Source organism: Populus nigra, chromosome 5 (genome assembly GCF_951802175.1).
Source record: "Populus nigra chromosome 5, ddPopNigr1.1, whole genome shotgun sequence".
NCBI lineage: Eukaryota > Viridiplantae > Streptophyta > Magnoliopsida > Malpighiales > Salicaceae > Populus > Populus nigra.
Window position 1 is genome coordinate 15,002,851 of NC_084856.1, and position 13,114 is coordinate 15,015,964.

At 35.2% G+C, this 13,114-nt stretch overlaps 2 protein-coding genes and 1 non-coding gene across 6 annotated transcripts; 2 read left to right on the forward strand and 1 right to left on the reverse strand.

Annotated features, from left to right (window-relative positions):
• The first annotated feature begins 593 nt into the window (after positions 1 to 593).
• Positions 594 to 6,414, forward strand: LOC133694128 (phosphatidylinositol/phosphatidylcholine transfer protein SFH12-like). Of its 2 annotated transcripts, none has more exons than XM_062115575.1 (15): positions 594 to 1,406; positions 1,538 to 1,649; positions 2,181 to 2,433; positions 2,582 to 2,681; positions 2,800 to 3,066; positions 3,316 to 3,393; positions 3,491 to 3,592; positions 3,672 to 3,721; positions 3,865 to 3,964; positions 4,073 to 4,168; positions 4,339 to 4,404; positions 4,619 to 4,712; positions 5,419 to 5,807; positions 5,916 to 5,990; positions 6,084 to 6,414. In XM_062115575.1, the coding sequence occupies exons 2-15, from the start codon at positions 1,610 to 1,612 to the stop codon at positions 6,093 to 6,095; spliced, it is 1,722 nt and encodes a 573-aa protein (XP_061971559.1). In that variant the 5' UTR covers positions 594 to 1,406; positions 1,538 to 1,609; the 3' UTR covers positions 6,096 to 6,414. The 2 variants fall into 2 exon arrangements, with proteins under 2 accessions (XP_061971559.1, XP_061971560.1); XM_062115576.1 differs by having other exon boundaries at positions 594 to 794.
• A 201-nt stretch (positions 6,415 to 6,615) lies between these two features.
• On the reverse strand, positions 6,616 to 9,708 carry LOC133694129 (transcription factor bHLH110-like). Of its 3 annotated transcripts, none has more exons than XM_062115579.1 (8): positions 9,184 to 9,708; positions 8,926 to 9,084; positions 7,872 to 8,469; positions 7,603 to 7,725; positions 7,446 to 7,511; positions 7,262 to 7,327; positions 7,065 to 7,124; positions 6,616 to 6,894 (listed from the first exon to the last, which is right to left on the reverse strand). In XM_062115579.1, exons 2-8 carry the CDS (start codon positions 9,066 to 9,068, stop codon positions 6,835 to 6,837), a joined length of 1,116 nt encoding a protein of 371 aa, XP_061971563.1. In that variant the 5' UTR covers positions 9,069 to 9,084; positions 9,184 to 9,708; the 3' UTR covers positions 6,616 to 6,834. The 3 variants fall into 3 exon arrangements, with proteins under 3 accessions (XP_061971563.1, XP_061971564.1, XP_061971562.1); XM_062115580.1 differs by having other exon boundaries at positions 7,872 to 8,119; positions 8,192 to 8,469; positions 8,926 to 9,708; XM_062115578.1 differs by having other exon boundaries at positions 8,926 to 9,708.
• Positions 9,709 to 12,376: 2,668 nt separating this feature from the next.
• Positions 12,377 to 12,448, forward strand: TRNAH-GUG (transfer RNA histidin (anticodon GUG)). The gene has a single exon. It is a non-coding gene; the product is annotated as a tRNA-His (tRNA).
• Positions 12,449 to 13,114: the final 666 nt, after the last annotated feature.

The following is a 13,114-nucleotide window of genomic DNA, read 5'->3' on the forward strand; positions in this document are numbered from 1 at the left end:
TTGTATTGGGGTTTAGATTATAATTTTTTTTAATCTATTATAGATAATTTGTATAGAATTATGAATTATAATTATGTGAAACTTATTCCCTGTAATTTTATAAATAATTTCTTTAGTAGTTGGGAACTATGGTTAGCATGTATAACATACACACACAATTTCTTTACAAGTTTTCTATAATTTATAGCTTTTGTTTATTGTAATTCATAGTTTTTACTTTGTTTTTAGATTTCTTTTAATTTCTCTTTTAATTTATTTTAATCAAGTTATGGATTCTACACTTAATATATTTCTAATTATAGTTTTTTTTTAACTTCAAAGCCCGTGGGACTAGTTGAGATGCGTGCAAGCTGAACCGGACATCCACATTAACTCAAAAGAAATTTAATTTATTTTTATTAGAAAGAAGTAACGAATAACAAGTAATATATTAATAAAAAAATTCCATGGATTGACCAATAGATTATCGATCACAATGAAATCAATTTATTATTATTACACGAATAAGATTATCCAATCGATGTACAAGGTTGTGGGCATATTGTTACTAATGTTTTGGACTGCTCAGCTGACAAGTGGCTAGCCATTTGATGATCATAACAACTGCTCCTCTCTGGGTACGGATGGTATCACTGTTAACAGCCCAGTGAAGCAGCAGTGCTGAATTCCGAGGGTTCTCAAATCATCACTGAAATGTAAAAGCATGGATGACGACGACGACGAGTGTCAAAAGGATTCTTAGCACTAATTGTAAGATGGGTTAGCTCAAATCAATCTGTCTGAAAGATTTTTGCGTGAGTGCTTCTTTAACTCTGTTTTGACTTCTCTGGTAATGTCATCAAATGTTGTGATGGCAATAGATTTTGAAGGGGAAATGATGCCTTGAAGTTACCCCAGTTGTAATAAAAAGCCAGCTTGAGTGTAGTTTGCTTATTGCAACGCAGCAAGAAACAAGTGTCACTTCCTGAAGCTGTCTGTCCAGAGGAAGTACTGATATTTTTTGGATTTTTTAAGGAAATGTGACGGTTAAGAGTGCTGTTTGGGCGTAATATTCAATTTTCTGTTATGGAAACAAAGTGGTGGAATTCCACTCTCTCCCCAAAAATCTATTCTTGTCTTGGCAAAGAACAGCTAGCTAAAAAAAAAACAGACCCACTTGCTATCTATGGCTTAGAAGAAATGGTCAAGAACAACATATTAACAGCAACAACAACAACAAGAATATCAGCATTTATCATTAAAAAAATTGACCTTAAACAACAAATGCCAATATAGTATTTGTCTACTCTCCCCGCGTCGTGTGCTCCTCGCTGTCTCTAGCTCTCCCCGCCAAAATCTCCCCGAATTATTTTTTCTTTCTTTCTATTTGTAGCCCTTTCTCGCAATTTCACTCACCCTTTGCGGAGGTACCCCCTCTCTTCCAATCTTCATTTTTCATTTTGTTGAAAGGAAGGATATTGTTTGTTTTGTGTTTGTGATCTTGTTTTTTGTTCTTTCTTGTTTTATGTTATAAGTTGGTTATGATGGTGAAATGCAGGCATTAATTAGGCTAAGGCTTTCGTTTGGTTGCGGCATCGTTTTTTTATGTAAAAGCACATTCCTCACACCAATGACAGCAGCAGTTTGTGCACCTTTGACTCCCAACCCAGGTTAGCTACCTCATTCAATCTTACATTTCAAAGTGTTCTTGTCTACTATTCATAATGAAATTACTTTCCAACAAATTTCAGCCTTCACTTACGATATCCACTCATTCAATGCATGGGATTTTTCATAAAGTGATTCCGAGAAGAACTTTCTGTAAAATTAGCATTACTCATTCATACATAAATATTCATGCATGCATGCATATATACATGTACATATACATGTGTGTGTGTGTATCAATTCTTGTGTGAATATTGGCAATATTAATGCTACTGAAACTCTGGTGAAGAAGAAATGGCTGTCATCGATCTATGGATCAGGATTTCTTCTTTTTTTAATTTAACGAGTGCTGTTCCTTGTGCATTGTTGTCATGTATTAACTGATTTAACAAATTTCTTTATGTTATGACTTTAAATATCATTTTCTGTCGTATACAGCTAAAGTGGATATTTTCCTTGCTACGAGAGGAGGACAATTTCATGCTTTGATATTCTGATGCGTCTTGTTAGTTGTGGTTGCTATGTATTTGCAGTACCAGATATGGAACATTCTGGGGATGAGAGGAAGAATAGAATTGAGTCACTAAAAAAGAAAGCAATCAGTGCCTCCAACAAATTCAGGCATTCTTTGACAAGAAAGAGTCGCCGAAGTAGCAAAGTCATGTCTGTTGAAATTGAGGATGTGCACGATGCTGAGGAACTAAAGGCTGTTGATGCTTTCCGTCAAGTGCTGATATTGGAGGAATTGCTTCCATCAAAGCATGATGATTATCATATGATGCTCAGGTTATTCCTTTTCTGGTTCCATGTTCAATGATCTGATTGAATCTTTAATTTTAGATTTTATTCTCAACCATTAAATACACAATTTTTTTTTATAGGATCAGTACATAAATACTTGATTAATCTATAGACTTATCCTCCAATAATGTAGATTCTTGAAGGCCAGGAAATTTGATATCGAGAAAACAAAGCAAATGTGGTCTGATATGCTTCAGTGGAGGAAGGAATTTGGTGCTGACACAGTCCTGGAGGTATTGATCATAGAAACGGTTCTTTAAAAGATCATTTATTATCTTCATTTATCCCGTTATCCACCACACAGAGCATTGGCCGAGTCTCATCGTGTTTTTCTCTGTTTCCTATTTTCAGGAGTTTGAATTCCAGGAACTCAATGAAGTCTTGGAATATTATCCCCAAGGGCATCATGGAGTAGATAAAGAAGGAAGACCTGTGTACATTGAGTCATTAGGCAAAGCAGATCCTGCCAAGCTAATGCAAGTCACAAACATGGACCGCTATGTCAAATACCATGTACGGGAGTTTGAGCGAACTTTTGATGTCAAGTTTGCAGCTTGTTCACTAGCAGCAAAGAGGCACATTGATCAGAGTACAACCATCTTGGATGTGCAAGGAGTGGTATGTTTGAACAATAATGACTGATATGGGTATAACAAATACTTTCTATCATCTGTGTAGTAATATGATTAAGTATTTTTCATGAATCTTTCGTATGAAGTTCAGCACATTTTGTGGAAGGTGTCGTTGGGTTCTAGACAAGTGTTAGGGTGATCTTCAAATACGTGTTCCTTTCCCTTCCCGTATTTTATAGACCAATGTATGATTACCTAAGAAATATTTACTCACGCCCAGAACTAATACCCACAGGGCCTCAAAAGTTTCACCAAAGCTGCTAGGGATCTCATTACTCGCCTTCAGAAGATTGATGGCGACAATTATCCCGAGGTACTAACCAGTGTGTTTGTCTTAAAACAAGCAAGAAATTTTCTGTGCAAATGACATAATAACTGTGATGTGGTGTCAATTGTTGGCTTCTTGACAGACCTTGAACCGCATGTTCATAATCAATGCCGGTTCTGGATTCAGGATGTTGTGGAATACCGTTAAATCTTTCCTTGACCCTAAGACAACAGCAAAGATCCATGTAAGTGCACAACATTTCTATTCTGAATTGCAGTTTGATGTGGGAAAGTATTTGATTAATGAAAGATATAATTCACCAGGTTCTTGGGAACAAGTATCAGAGCAAGTTGCTTGAGATAATTGATGCCAGGTAAGTTTATAATCTGTTGCTTATGCAACCATCTTTCTCATCTCGGCTTCTAGTCTTCACAAATGTATTTACTCTTTTTCCTAGCCTTTTTTTAAAATTTTCCTTTTCTCCCCTTCGATCACAATGAATGGCTTTTGTATCAGTGAGTTGCCAGAGTTTCTTGGAGGTACTTGCACATGTGCTGACAAAGGAGGCTGTGTGCGTTCTGATAAAGGCCCTTGGAATGACCCAGAGATTCTGAAGGTGATATTCAATTCTTTTAGTGACGTTTTCTCTTTACTACAGTTGAAACGATCATCTCATTTAGTTTATTGTTGAGTTAGTATTCTTAATTGACTCAGTGACTTGCAGATGGTTCAAAATGGCGATCACAAATGTGCAAAGAAATTCGGAACTCAATATCCTGATGAAAAAACAATCTGTGAGGATGACCTAAGCTGCTCAAAGGTCTAGTATTGAATATACATTTCCCATTCCATTCCCCTTTTGGTTATGCCTCTTTTGGCATGTATAGGGAGCCAAATTGTTTCTTTTCTCTGCGCTGTTTCCTTTCTTAATGGCTTGAGTTTTCAGAGTTCATATCAAAACCCTACACTTACTTGCCATTTGATTGACAGAGACTTGACTCTTCTAAGGTGGAGTCAGCTCCAGAGCATCCACAATCCTCTCCTGTTCCTGAAAAGGTCAGTCTAACAAAATTCATGTAAATCTTTTAGCCTAAAAAGGGTCTGAATTTATGCTACCCTATATAGGCTCCACAAAACACCTTTTTGTTTAGTAAAGAGATTTTTGTTTTCTGATCTGCCAGTTGTTCTTTATTTCTCTTTGCCAAGTGAGTGACAGGTCTAATGCCTTTTCCTTTCCACGTTTTCTTTTATCGGAAAATTCAACTTGCAGGCGTACAAGTTTGAGGACTATGACCTTGTAGTTGATAAATCTATGGATATAAGTTGGAAAAAGGTGGACAATGGCATGTTTGCTCTTTCAAAAGGTATATTCACTTACTAATATAATTACGTAAATATAATCTGGTGATTTCTGACTGAATTCTAATTGAGCCTAAGGAGAGTACGAAATTAGAAGAACGATTCTCATGACTTGTAGTTTTCCTGTTTCTTTCTGAGAACTTACTGTCGAATTAATCCGCAAGCCCACTGGAAAAATAGAGAAATCTGGAACTGTTACTGACTACATTTAGATTTTTATCTGTTTCTCGAATTTTCAAGAAATTAAAGAATAAGTCTGTGGTTGGCTGACCATCATGTCTCTTAATCAAGTTTGATTACTCATCAAACCATGGATCCTCTGCAGTATGTGTACTCTGTGCTTACTGAATATGACATACTAATAATTGGGGGAGTTATGAGAAATATTTTACTTCGCTACAAAAGTAAACTTAGGTTATTTTGAGAGGAAAGGATGATGTCGAGGTGACCATTATTTTTTAAAATAATGAAGGAAATGAAAGGGTATTCTTCAACCAAAAACAAAGATTTTATGCCTCTCGAAAGAAATCATGATATGGAGGTTTTTCCGAACTTTTATTATTAAAGTGGCGACAATTTGGCTCGTGTAAACTGAGAATCAAGGCATCGAGCTGTATGCTAAATGTCGAACAATTTGCCTTACAAGCTCTATCTGTCTTTCCCTTATAAATCCAAATGACATTTTCCAAGTTTCTATGATTTGCAAAACAGCAAAAGCAGATTGCTATACTCAGTATGATGCTTGCAAGGCTCCCCAAGCAATCAGCTCGCCACTTTTTACTGGTGTCATGGCTTTGGTTACGGGCATTGTCACCATGATTAGAGTGACACGCAATGTTCCCAGGAAGATGACTAATGCCACCATCTACTCAAGTCCTGTCTATTGTGATGACACAGCGGTTAAGAGCCTGGAACACCAGTCACCTGCCATCTCTAGCGCAGATTACATGACGGTTTTGAAACGCATGGCTGAATTGGAAGATAAAGTTAGTGTTCTGAGTGCTAAGCCCGTTTCCATGCCACCTGAAAAGGAGGAAATGCTGAGTGCTGCTTTAAGCCGTGTTGATGGCCTGGAGCAGGAGCTTATGGCAACTAAGAAGGTAGTTTCACATGGAAATGAATATTGCATGGTGACGAAAGCAAAACTAGTAAAAATTAAAACTGTAAATTAGATTTCTCATTTGTATCTATTACTCTTGTTTATTCAGGCTCTCGAGGAATCACTTGCTCAACAAGCAGAGCTCGTCGCTTATCTTGACAAGAAGAAGAAGAAGAAGAAGATGGTACATTACTGATACATTGCTAAAAGTTCTTCTTTTTTAGCGTTGGAATTTTAATGGCTATATAATTTTCAATATTATTTGCCTGTGATGCAGCTGTTCTGGTGAAGAAGAAAGGCAGGATACTGAGAGGTGCTTAAATAACCGGTATTGAGGTGATTTTCTGTTTTGAAGTACTTCATTGCGTGCTCTCTGGTTCAAAGTCATGTATAAATACATGTATAAAAAAGCCATCAGAGGTTTTGTGAAGATCCAATTTTCCATTCTAACACGCATGTATCTTCAATAAATCCTGGTGTTTTATTGCTCTAAACAAAATATCAAGGAAAAACATCTGAACATCTATTAGCAGTCTATTGTGAGTGACCAAAGGGAAAAGAATATCCCTTCTCAGTTTATACTATGTAAGACTTCAATTTCCTTTTAAGCATTTGCTCTGTTATGAAGAACAGTCTGACACAAAAGCTAGGCAAGCATGACCTCTGAGACCAAATAAGCTTGGTATCAATCCCTTGAAGAATGACTTAGATATTCAGAGATTCATTTGTCCTTGACTCACAAATAATATCAAACTAAGGTAGGCTTCCAATTAGTTGAAAGGGAAGCAGATTTACGAGGAACAAACTGATAAAAGAAATACTTGTTCATTCCATTTATGAATCATAGATTTTGCATTGCTAAAACTAAACATTTCACATGGAGAACCTTTCTTTATTGCAGCCTTGAGCCCATCATGAAGTCATCAAACTTCCTTCTCATATTCCATCTTCAATTATTTCCTTGGGGATCTTTAGATGTCGCCATCGCAAGTGTTAAAGAACGATACGCAAGATAGGGGCACAAGGCATTAGCCTCTACTTCTAAGATCTCTCTTTTGTTGTCCCTTCCCATCTTCCTCACTTGAACACTGATAAAAATAGATTGATGATCACATAAAAAATTAATAGATTCAAATAATTATAATGGTTCACAGCCCTTTCCTTTGAAAAAAGATTAGATATTTTTGGTACAACGGAGAGTAGATGCCATTTATGATCTAATAAGGTACGTATAGTTAAGAGGAGAAGTGTGTCTTACCGCTTGCGCCGTTCTAGCTGGCTTGATGTTTGATGACTTCATATACGGTACGCTCATTGTCTGTTGGCATCAAGGACTAAATAAAGTTATTAATAAGAACAAACTCCAACAGTTTATCAAGCTGAGTTAAGAGAGGAAGTATGTTATCAGCTTGAAAGTTTATACTATGAACTGAAACTTGGAGAGGGATAAATCACCTGCACTTGGTCATGCAGAAATTGTATGTACCCAATTGCTTCTGTCAATACAGAGGCAGTGTCTGTCTGCAAGTTACAAAGTGGCCAAAGAAAAAAGCATTGTCATATTGATATTGTAATGTATTTCTTTAAAGACATTCCTTAGCAGGAGAATAATTAAGCTAGGTTCATATTTGATTATTACCTTGCCATAAGGTGCCACCAGCCTCTGAAGAGCTGCAATCCTGTCCCCTAGTTTCTCCTTCCTGACCTAGTTAAAAACCCAATTCCACATTTAAACTAGATTTTATAATGGAAACTGAATTGATCAAGGTTAAATTACTACTGCTTTAAATCATCACCTTCAAAGTTGGGCAGGATGGTGGCGCGGGCCGATTCTTCTTAGCTTCAGCAAGGAAGTTATTTAACTGAGAAACACTGCTAGGTCTCTTTTTTCTCCCATATCCATCTTCAAATGTTGATGTCTTCACAATAAAGAAGACCTTTTTCAGTTGAATAGCTTTGGAAATGAGGTCATTAGTAATGTAACGATGCAAGGGGTATTACTAGTAAAGGCACAATTGGCATAACTCTGAAATTAATAAGATCATGAAGTAGAGAAGACACCCACATTGTTGTAGCTATTTGAAGGGCTATCTTTAAGTTCTCGCATGAAATGATCGAGAGTATTTTCTGAAGACTGGCTAGAACTGGTGTCACCATCATAAGTACTTGTTGATAAGAGATCCATGGTTTGTATGTTCAAGTCCAAAGAACTTGATACTAATGAAGAACACAAATCTGACTTTGAGATATTGATAGTTGGCAAGATATGGCTAAAATTATATCTTCTACAAGCAGATAGATTCTGCAGATTTTCTGCATTTTGAGCATTAGAATAGAAAATATGTTGAAGAGAAGAAAAGCTATTGGGAGACCATTGATTTTCACCTAGATCATGAGAATTTTGGTGTTCGTATTTTGATGACATAAAATCTGTTTCCTCTACATTAGAGCTAGTGTGCATCATGTCACTCAGCTTGCAAAAAGAGTCTGGGAACTCTTCTTTGGTCTTTCCCAGAAGCAATTCACCGGCTGCAGATTGTTGGTTGAAACTAGATGCGTGGCAGAAACTCAATCCTTGAGTCATGGAAACAGGTGGCAAAGACACACTTGAATTCGGGATGCAGTCAGTTAGATAGTTGTTGTGGGTATTACTGCTAATATTTCTGCATGATCATGTTAGAGAAAAAAATGATTATGATAAATACTTTTTTGAGTAACATCATCCTAGGTTCTGATTTCCTGCATGCTCACAAACCCTAGAAAATTAACTGCAATATCAGAGAAAGCGCCTTTCGAAGATTAATAAGGTGAACCAGTTGGCAAATAAAGTTGAAGCTTGCCTAACTTTCAGTGAACTACCTAATTTCTTCCTTTTCAAGTCCCTATTCCAGAAATCAAAAGCTGCAGCATGAAACCTAGGAGAAAGCCTCAAGTTTGTAGAGGAAGAAGCTAGCCATCATTTAAAAAAATGATTCTATCAAAGATTGAGTACTACTATGTATGTATTTCATTAAAATCCATAAAATATATATAGAAGCTTATATCTCTGTGTTTCGTAGAGTATCGAAACAGAATAACGAGTAGAATTCTACCGCGCGCGAGGGGAGAAATATACTTACAAAATTATGCCTGCAGCTTCTGGGTTCAAGTCACTGATGCTTGAAACCTTACTGTATTCAGCAGGTTGTGATGAAAAAGAAGAATAATATCCTGTAAACTGTTCTTGAAACTGATGCTGGAGGTTGAGATTTCCACGCTCCATTATGTAACTTCTTAGACTTGAAAATCCATAGAAAAGCCTAATAAATTAACTGGGATGATTTCATAACCTCTCACTTTCTACTGAAAGAATCACCCACGAAAACCTCCTTGCTTACCTTTACTTATCTATTTTCCTCAGTTATATTCTCTCTTCACTTCCTGGTCTCGACTTCAAAGTAGCATGCATATCAAAGAAATCAGAAACCATGTCTTTCTTCTCTCTCGGAGTTTTCCCTAGCTTGTTCGTCACTTTAAAGAAGAAACATTTTGCAGCTTGACTTTGCTCTAAAATCGTATTTAGATGAAGGTTTCTGCACTCTCTGGATACATAGCGATCATGAGAAAGGGTACTATATAACTGAAGAACTCTATTACTTGACCATAATCTGCCCTTGTTTTGGAGAAAGGCAAGCAAAGGTCCTAAAGGTAGGGGGAAATAATGGCAAACCTGAAACTCGCAATATTTATTCTCCCCACTTGTGTAATAGCAAAACTTGGGCAAGAAAAACTAAGATTCTATAGCAGCTTTTGTTTAGTGCATGTATAGTCATTAATTTTATTTTTGATTATTCATTAATCATATATCTAATGAAAAAGAGGGTCTGCCACAAACATGAAGAGTAAACCTTTAATCCCACTGAGAAGAGGGAAAGGGATTCAATACAGAGATGCAGCTCCGGCAATTTTATAGGGTGGTAATGACGTGCGGTGAAGGGGTCCTCGTCGACATTTGCATTTCCTAGAAGTTATAAACTATACAAATTAACTTAAATTAAATTAAAATAATGTTATTAAAATAATATTAACTTTTAAAAAAATATTAAAAAATCAAACTCAGTGTGAAACAGGTTAATTGGATTGTGAGTTAAATCATTAATTAATCCATCGAGTTTTACGAAGTTAACTTTTATTTTTTTACCTAAACATAACAGGTTTCGTAACACAAATAGAATGAATGATGGGGTATATTGGTAAGTGCGGGGGCTTTGGGCCTGTTGAAATCTGCTCGAGGCTAGCTAGCTTGAGCAGAGAGACGAAGGAATGAAGTGGCTTGAATTGAGATTCTTACCATGACTGATCTTGAGGCATTAGTGACTTCGTTATATATTTTTGTTGCTGACAATGTAAGTAGAGGGCTTTTATATGTGTAATTTTAGTTACAGAAATCATGGTAAGTCATAGTCATTGAAGAAAAACCCCTTGCTAATACTTTCTGGGCTTATTAAACCTATGATTAGCTAGCTAGGGTTTGCTTGCTTTCATTCTTTAGTTAATCTTAATGTGCTTTCTTTTCTTGCAGGCGATATAAATATTATACAGTAATAGTAGAATTAGATGAAATGTTTAATATTGTTCTAGGGATTGTTTTTCAATGTATTTTTAATTTTAAAATGTATTAAAATAATATATTTTTAAAATTTTATTTTTACAAGACTCATTTTTTTCCATCCTTTCCTTTAAAAAAGTGCTAGAAAAGAACTGGGATTATTATAATCCTGTAAAATGCTACCATTTGATAATTAACCATTGTGTTAAACCATGGAAGGAAGCAGAAGCGTTGATGAGTATGAAACCCTAATGTTCATTAATTTATATATTTGTCATGTAGAGGGATCAGAAATAATTAAAGTCTCTGGTGCTGCTAAATATAATAATGTTTCTTGATTAACAAATAATAAGAGGTCTGGAGGTAATCCAAGAGCACCAGAGAAAAGTGAGCCTAGGGCCGGGAAAAGGTGATCGGGAATATGTGAGATTTACATTACATTATGGGCAAGTTTGTCGCTGCCTTCCCTTCATTTCCTACACTTTTCCAGCCTGCTCCTCTCCAGTCTTCTTATTCATTTTTATTTTAGTCTTTTTTTTTTCTATTCCCCATGTTCAAGTACAAAGCTTCACCCTCTTTTCTTTTCTTTTCTTCTTTGAAATAACATGGACGAACTTTAAGTTCCATTACTTTTCGACTTGACCCCAAAAAAAGAAATCCTTAAACACTAGCGGAAATGATCATTTGAATCAACACTGGATTCTTTATGTATAAATAAAGAAACAGCATATAAATCACATTATGCAAATTCCTTTCCAACTATTGCAAGCCCATTGGGATTCCAAGAAGCCAACAGTATGCATGCTCTAGCTAGGTCAGCTGGAATTTTTATAATCTAATTGAGAGAACCTGGTCTGTCTAATCCACTTGCGTACACTACTTAGGCACCCAATCGGAATCCACGTTGGATGCATTATGCCTCGACATTACTAAAAACAGTTCTAACATTATAAAACACGTATATACACATATTAACATGCCAATTCTATGTAACAAAAAGAAAATGGGGGAACATCGAAGTTGCTGCCATGATCTACTGGCCGTGACCCTTTTCCAGTTTTTGCCGACTTCCATTCCCAAGAATTTGTTTCATTAGCACCTTTTATTTTGCTAGCACTTCTGCCTTCAAAAAGGAAGAATTAAACTTATATATATATATAAAACAATCCTCCTCACCTAGTCGAACAGTTGGTTATGTATAGATTTTGATGTGTGTATGAATAAATAAATATTGTCCATAACGATTTTCAGCTCAATTTAAGATATAATTCAAGTTTCTATAGATGTAACTAAGATCAAAACAACAATGCATGTGACGTTGAACTCCACGCAAGTAGAGAGGCAGATTATTTGGGAATTAAGTACTACTTTTGATTGTAAAATATATGCGAAAGAAGTAAAAATTGCTTTAACCTTGTTGCAACACAAAAAAAACAAAGTTAAATTAGGAAGTAACATACTGTACTCTTGCAGCAAAGCCTTGAAAAGGCGGTCTGAAAAGGTAAAGATATTCGAAAGAATTGAAGACAAGGCAACATTGAAGCCAAAGAATATATGCTCCCTTTGTTTTTTTTTGTTAGCTTAGGGAAGGGAAATCCTGTATTATTGTGGACTATAATCTCTTTGTTTCTCATTCCAAATATCATTGTTTATGTTTGTTCATTATTTTCCAGAAGACTTCACCAGTCTTTTACAGAAAACCATACCCTCACCTCACCTTGCATTTACTACAGTAATTGGTGGTTCTCGTTCAGAGATTGCCCGTAGCCCCCTCGGTGTTACAGAAGCTTCTCACACTTAAATATCAGATTATTTGGTTTTACTCCCAAAGATCTACCCCAGCAGCATACGTAGCTGTTTCACAATTTGACACGGTGGTGTAAAGTAATTAATAGCTAAGGTTGAGCAACAAAATGAATCTAGCAGTATTTTTAAGATATATATATATATATATATAATGTAGCGAATATGAAGAGCATAAAGTGGCTGTAGTTTAGTGGTAAGAATTCCACGTTGTGGCCGTGGAGACCTGGGCTCGAATCCCAGCAGCCACAAAATGTTTATTTTTGTTTTAACCTCTTTTGGGCTCGGGCCAACCCACATTGTGTGGCCCATTCAATGTGTTGTTTCTGAATACAAATTTAAGAAAGTGTTTTTCTTTTATTTTAAATCAAAAATACTTTCTAAAAGTTTTAAAAAAATTTAAAAATATCATATTATTTACTAATTATGTCAAATTTGATTTTCAAACTTTTGAGTACTATATATTTTGTTTGAATCTTTTTTTTTTCAAATTCATCCCTTAAAATTTGATTTAATTTGATTTTTATATTAATTTTAGTCCTTATTTTTATAATTGTTATTTACTTTTCTCTTATCATTTTTTAAATTGAAATTTTTTATCCATCAAATTTGATTCTCATTCTTTTGATTGTTACTTATTTTATTTAAAATAATTTATGAAATTGTAATTATTATTATTTTAATTTCATCATCTTTTAATTTTTTATTTGTTAGATTTGATCTCTATTATTTTGATTATTATTTATTTTATTTGAGATAATTTATGAAATTAGAATTTTTTTTTCAATTCCATTCCCCTTCAACTTTTTAATTTGAAAGATTTGTTCCTTATTATTTTAATAAATTTGAAAAAAAATAAAACATTAATAAGTTATTTTCCAACTCATTTCCAATAATATGACCAAACACTGAAAAGT

What these genes read in the sequence shown, in the direction of transcription:
- LOC133694129 (XM_062115579.1), bottom strand. Translation starts at nt 9,068, where the DNA reads ATGGAGCGTGGAAATCTCAACCTCCAGCATCAGTTTCAAGAACAGTTT. An exon ending in CATCCTGCCCAACTTTGAAG is followed by an intron (nt 7,512 to 7,602) that starts GTGATGATTTAA and finishes GTTTTTAACTAG; the next exon opens with GTCAGGAAGGAGAAACTAGG. An exon ending in TTCTGCATGACCAAGTGCAG is followed by an intron (nt 7,125 to 7,261) that starts GTGATTTATCCC and finishes TGATGCCAACAG; the next exon opens with ACAATGAGCGTACCGTATAT.
- LOC133694128 (XM_062115575.1), top strand. Translation starts at nt 1,610, where the DNA reads ATGACAGCAGCAGTTTGTGCACCTTTGACTCCCAACCCAG. An exon ending in ACCTTTGACTCCCAACCCAG is followed by an intron (nt 1,650 to 2,180) that starts GTTAGCTACCTC and finishes ATGTATTTGCAG; the next exon opens with TACCAGATATGGAACATTCT. An exon ending in ATGGCGACAATTATCCCGAG is followed by an intron (nt 3,394 to 3,490) that starts GTACTAACCAGT and finishes GCTTCTTGACAG; the next exon opens with ACCTTGAACCGCATGTTCAT.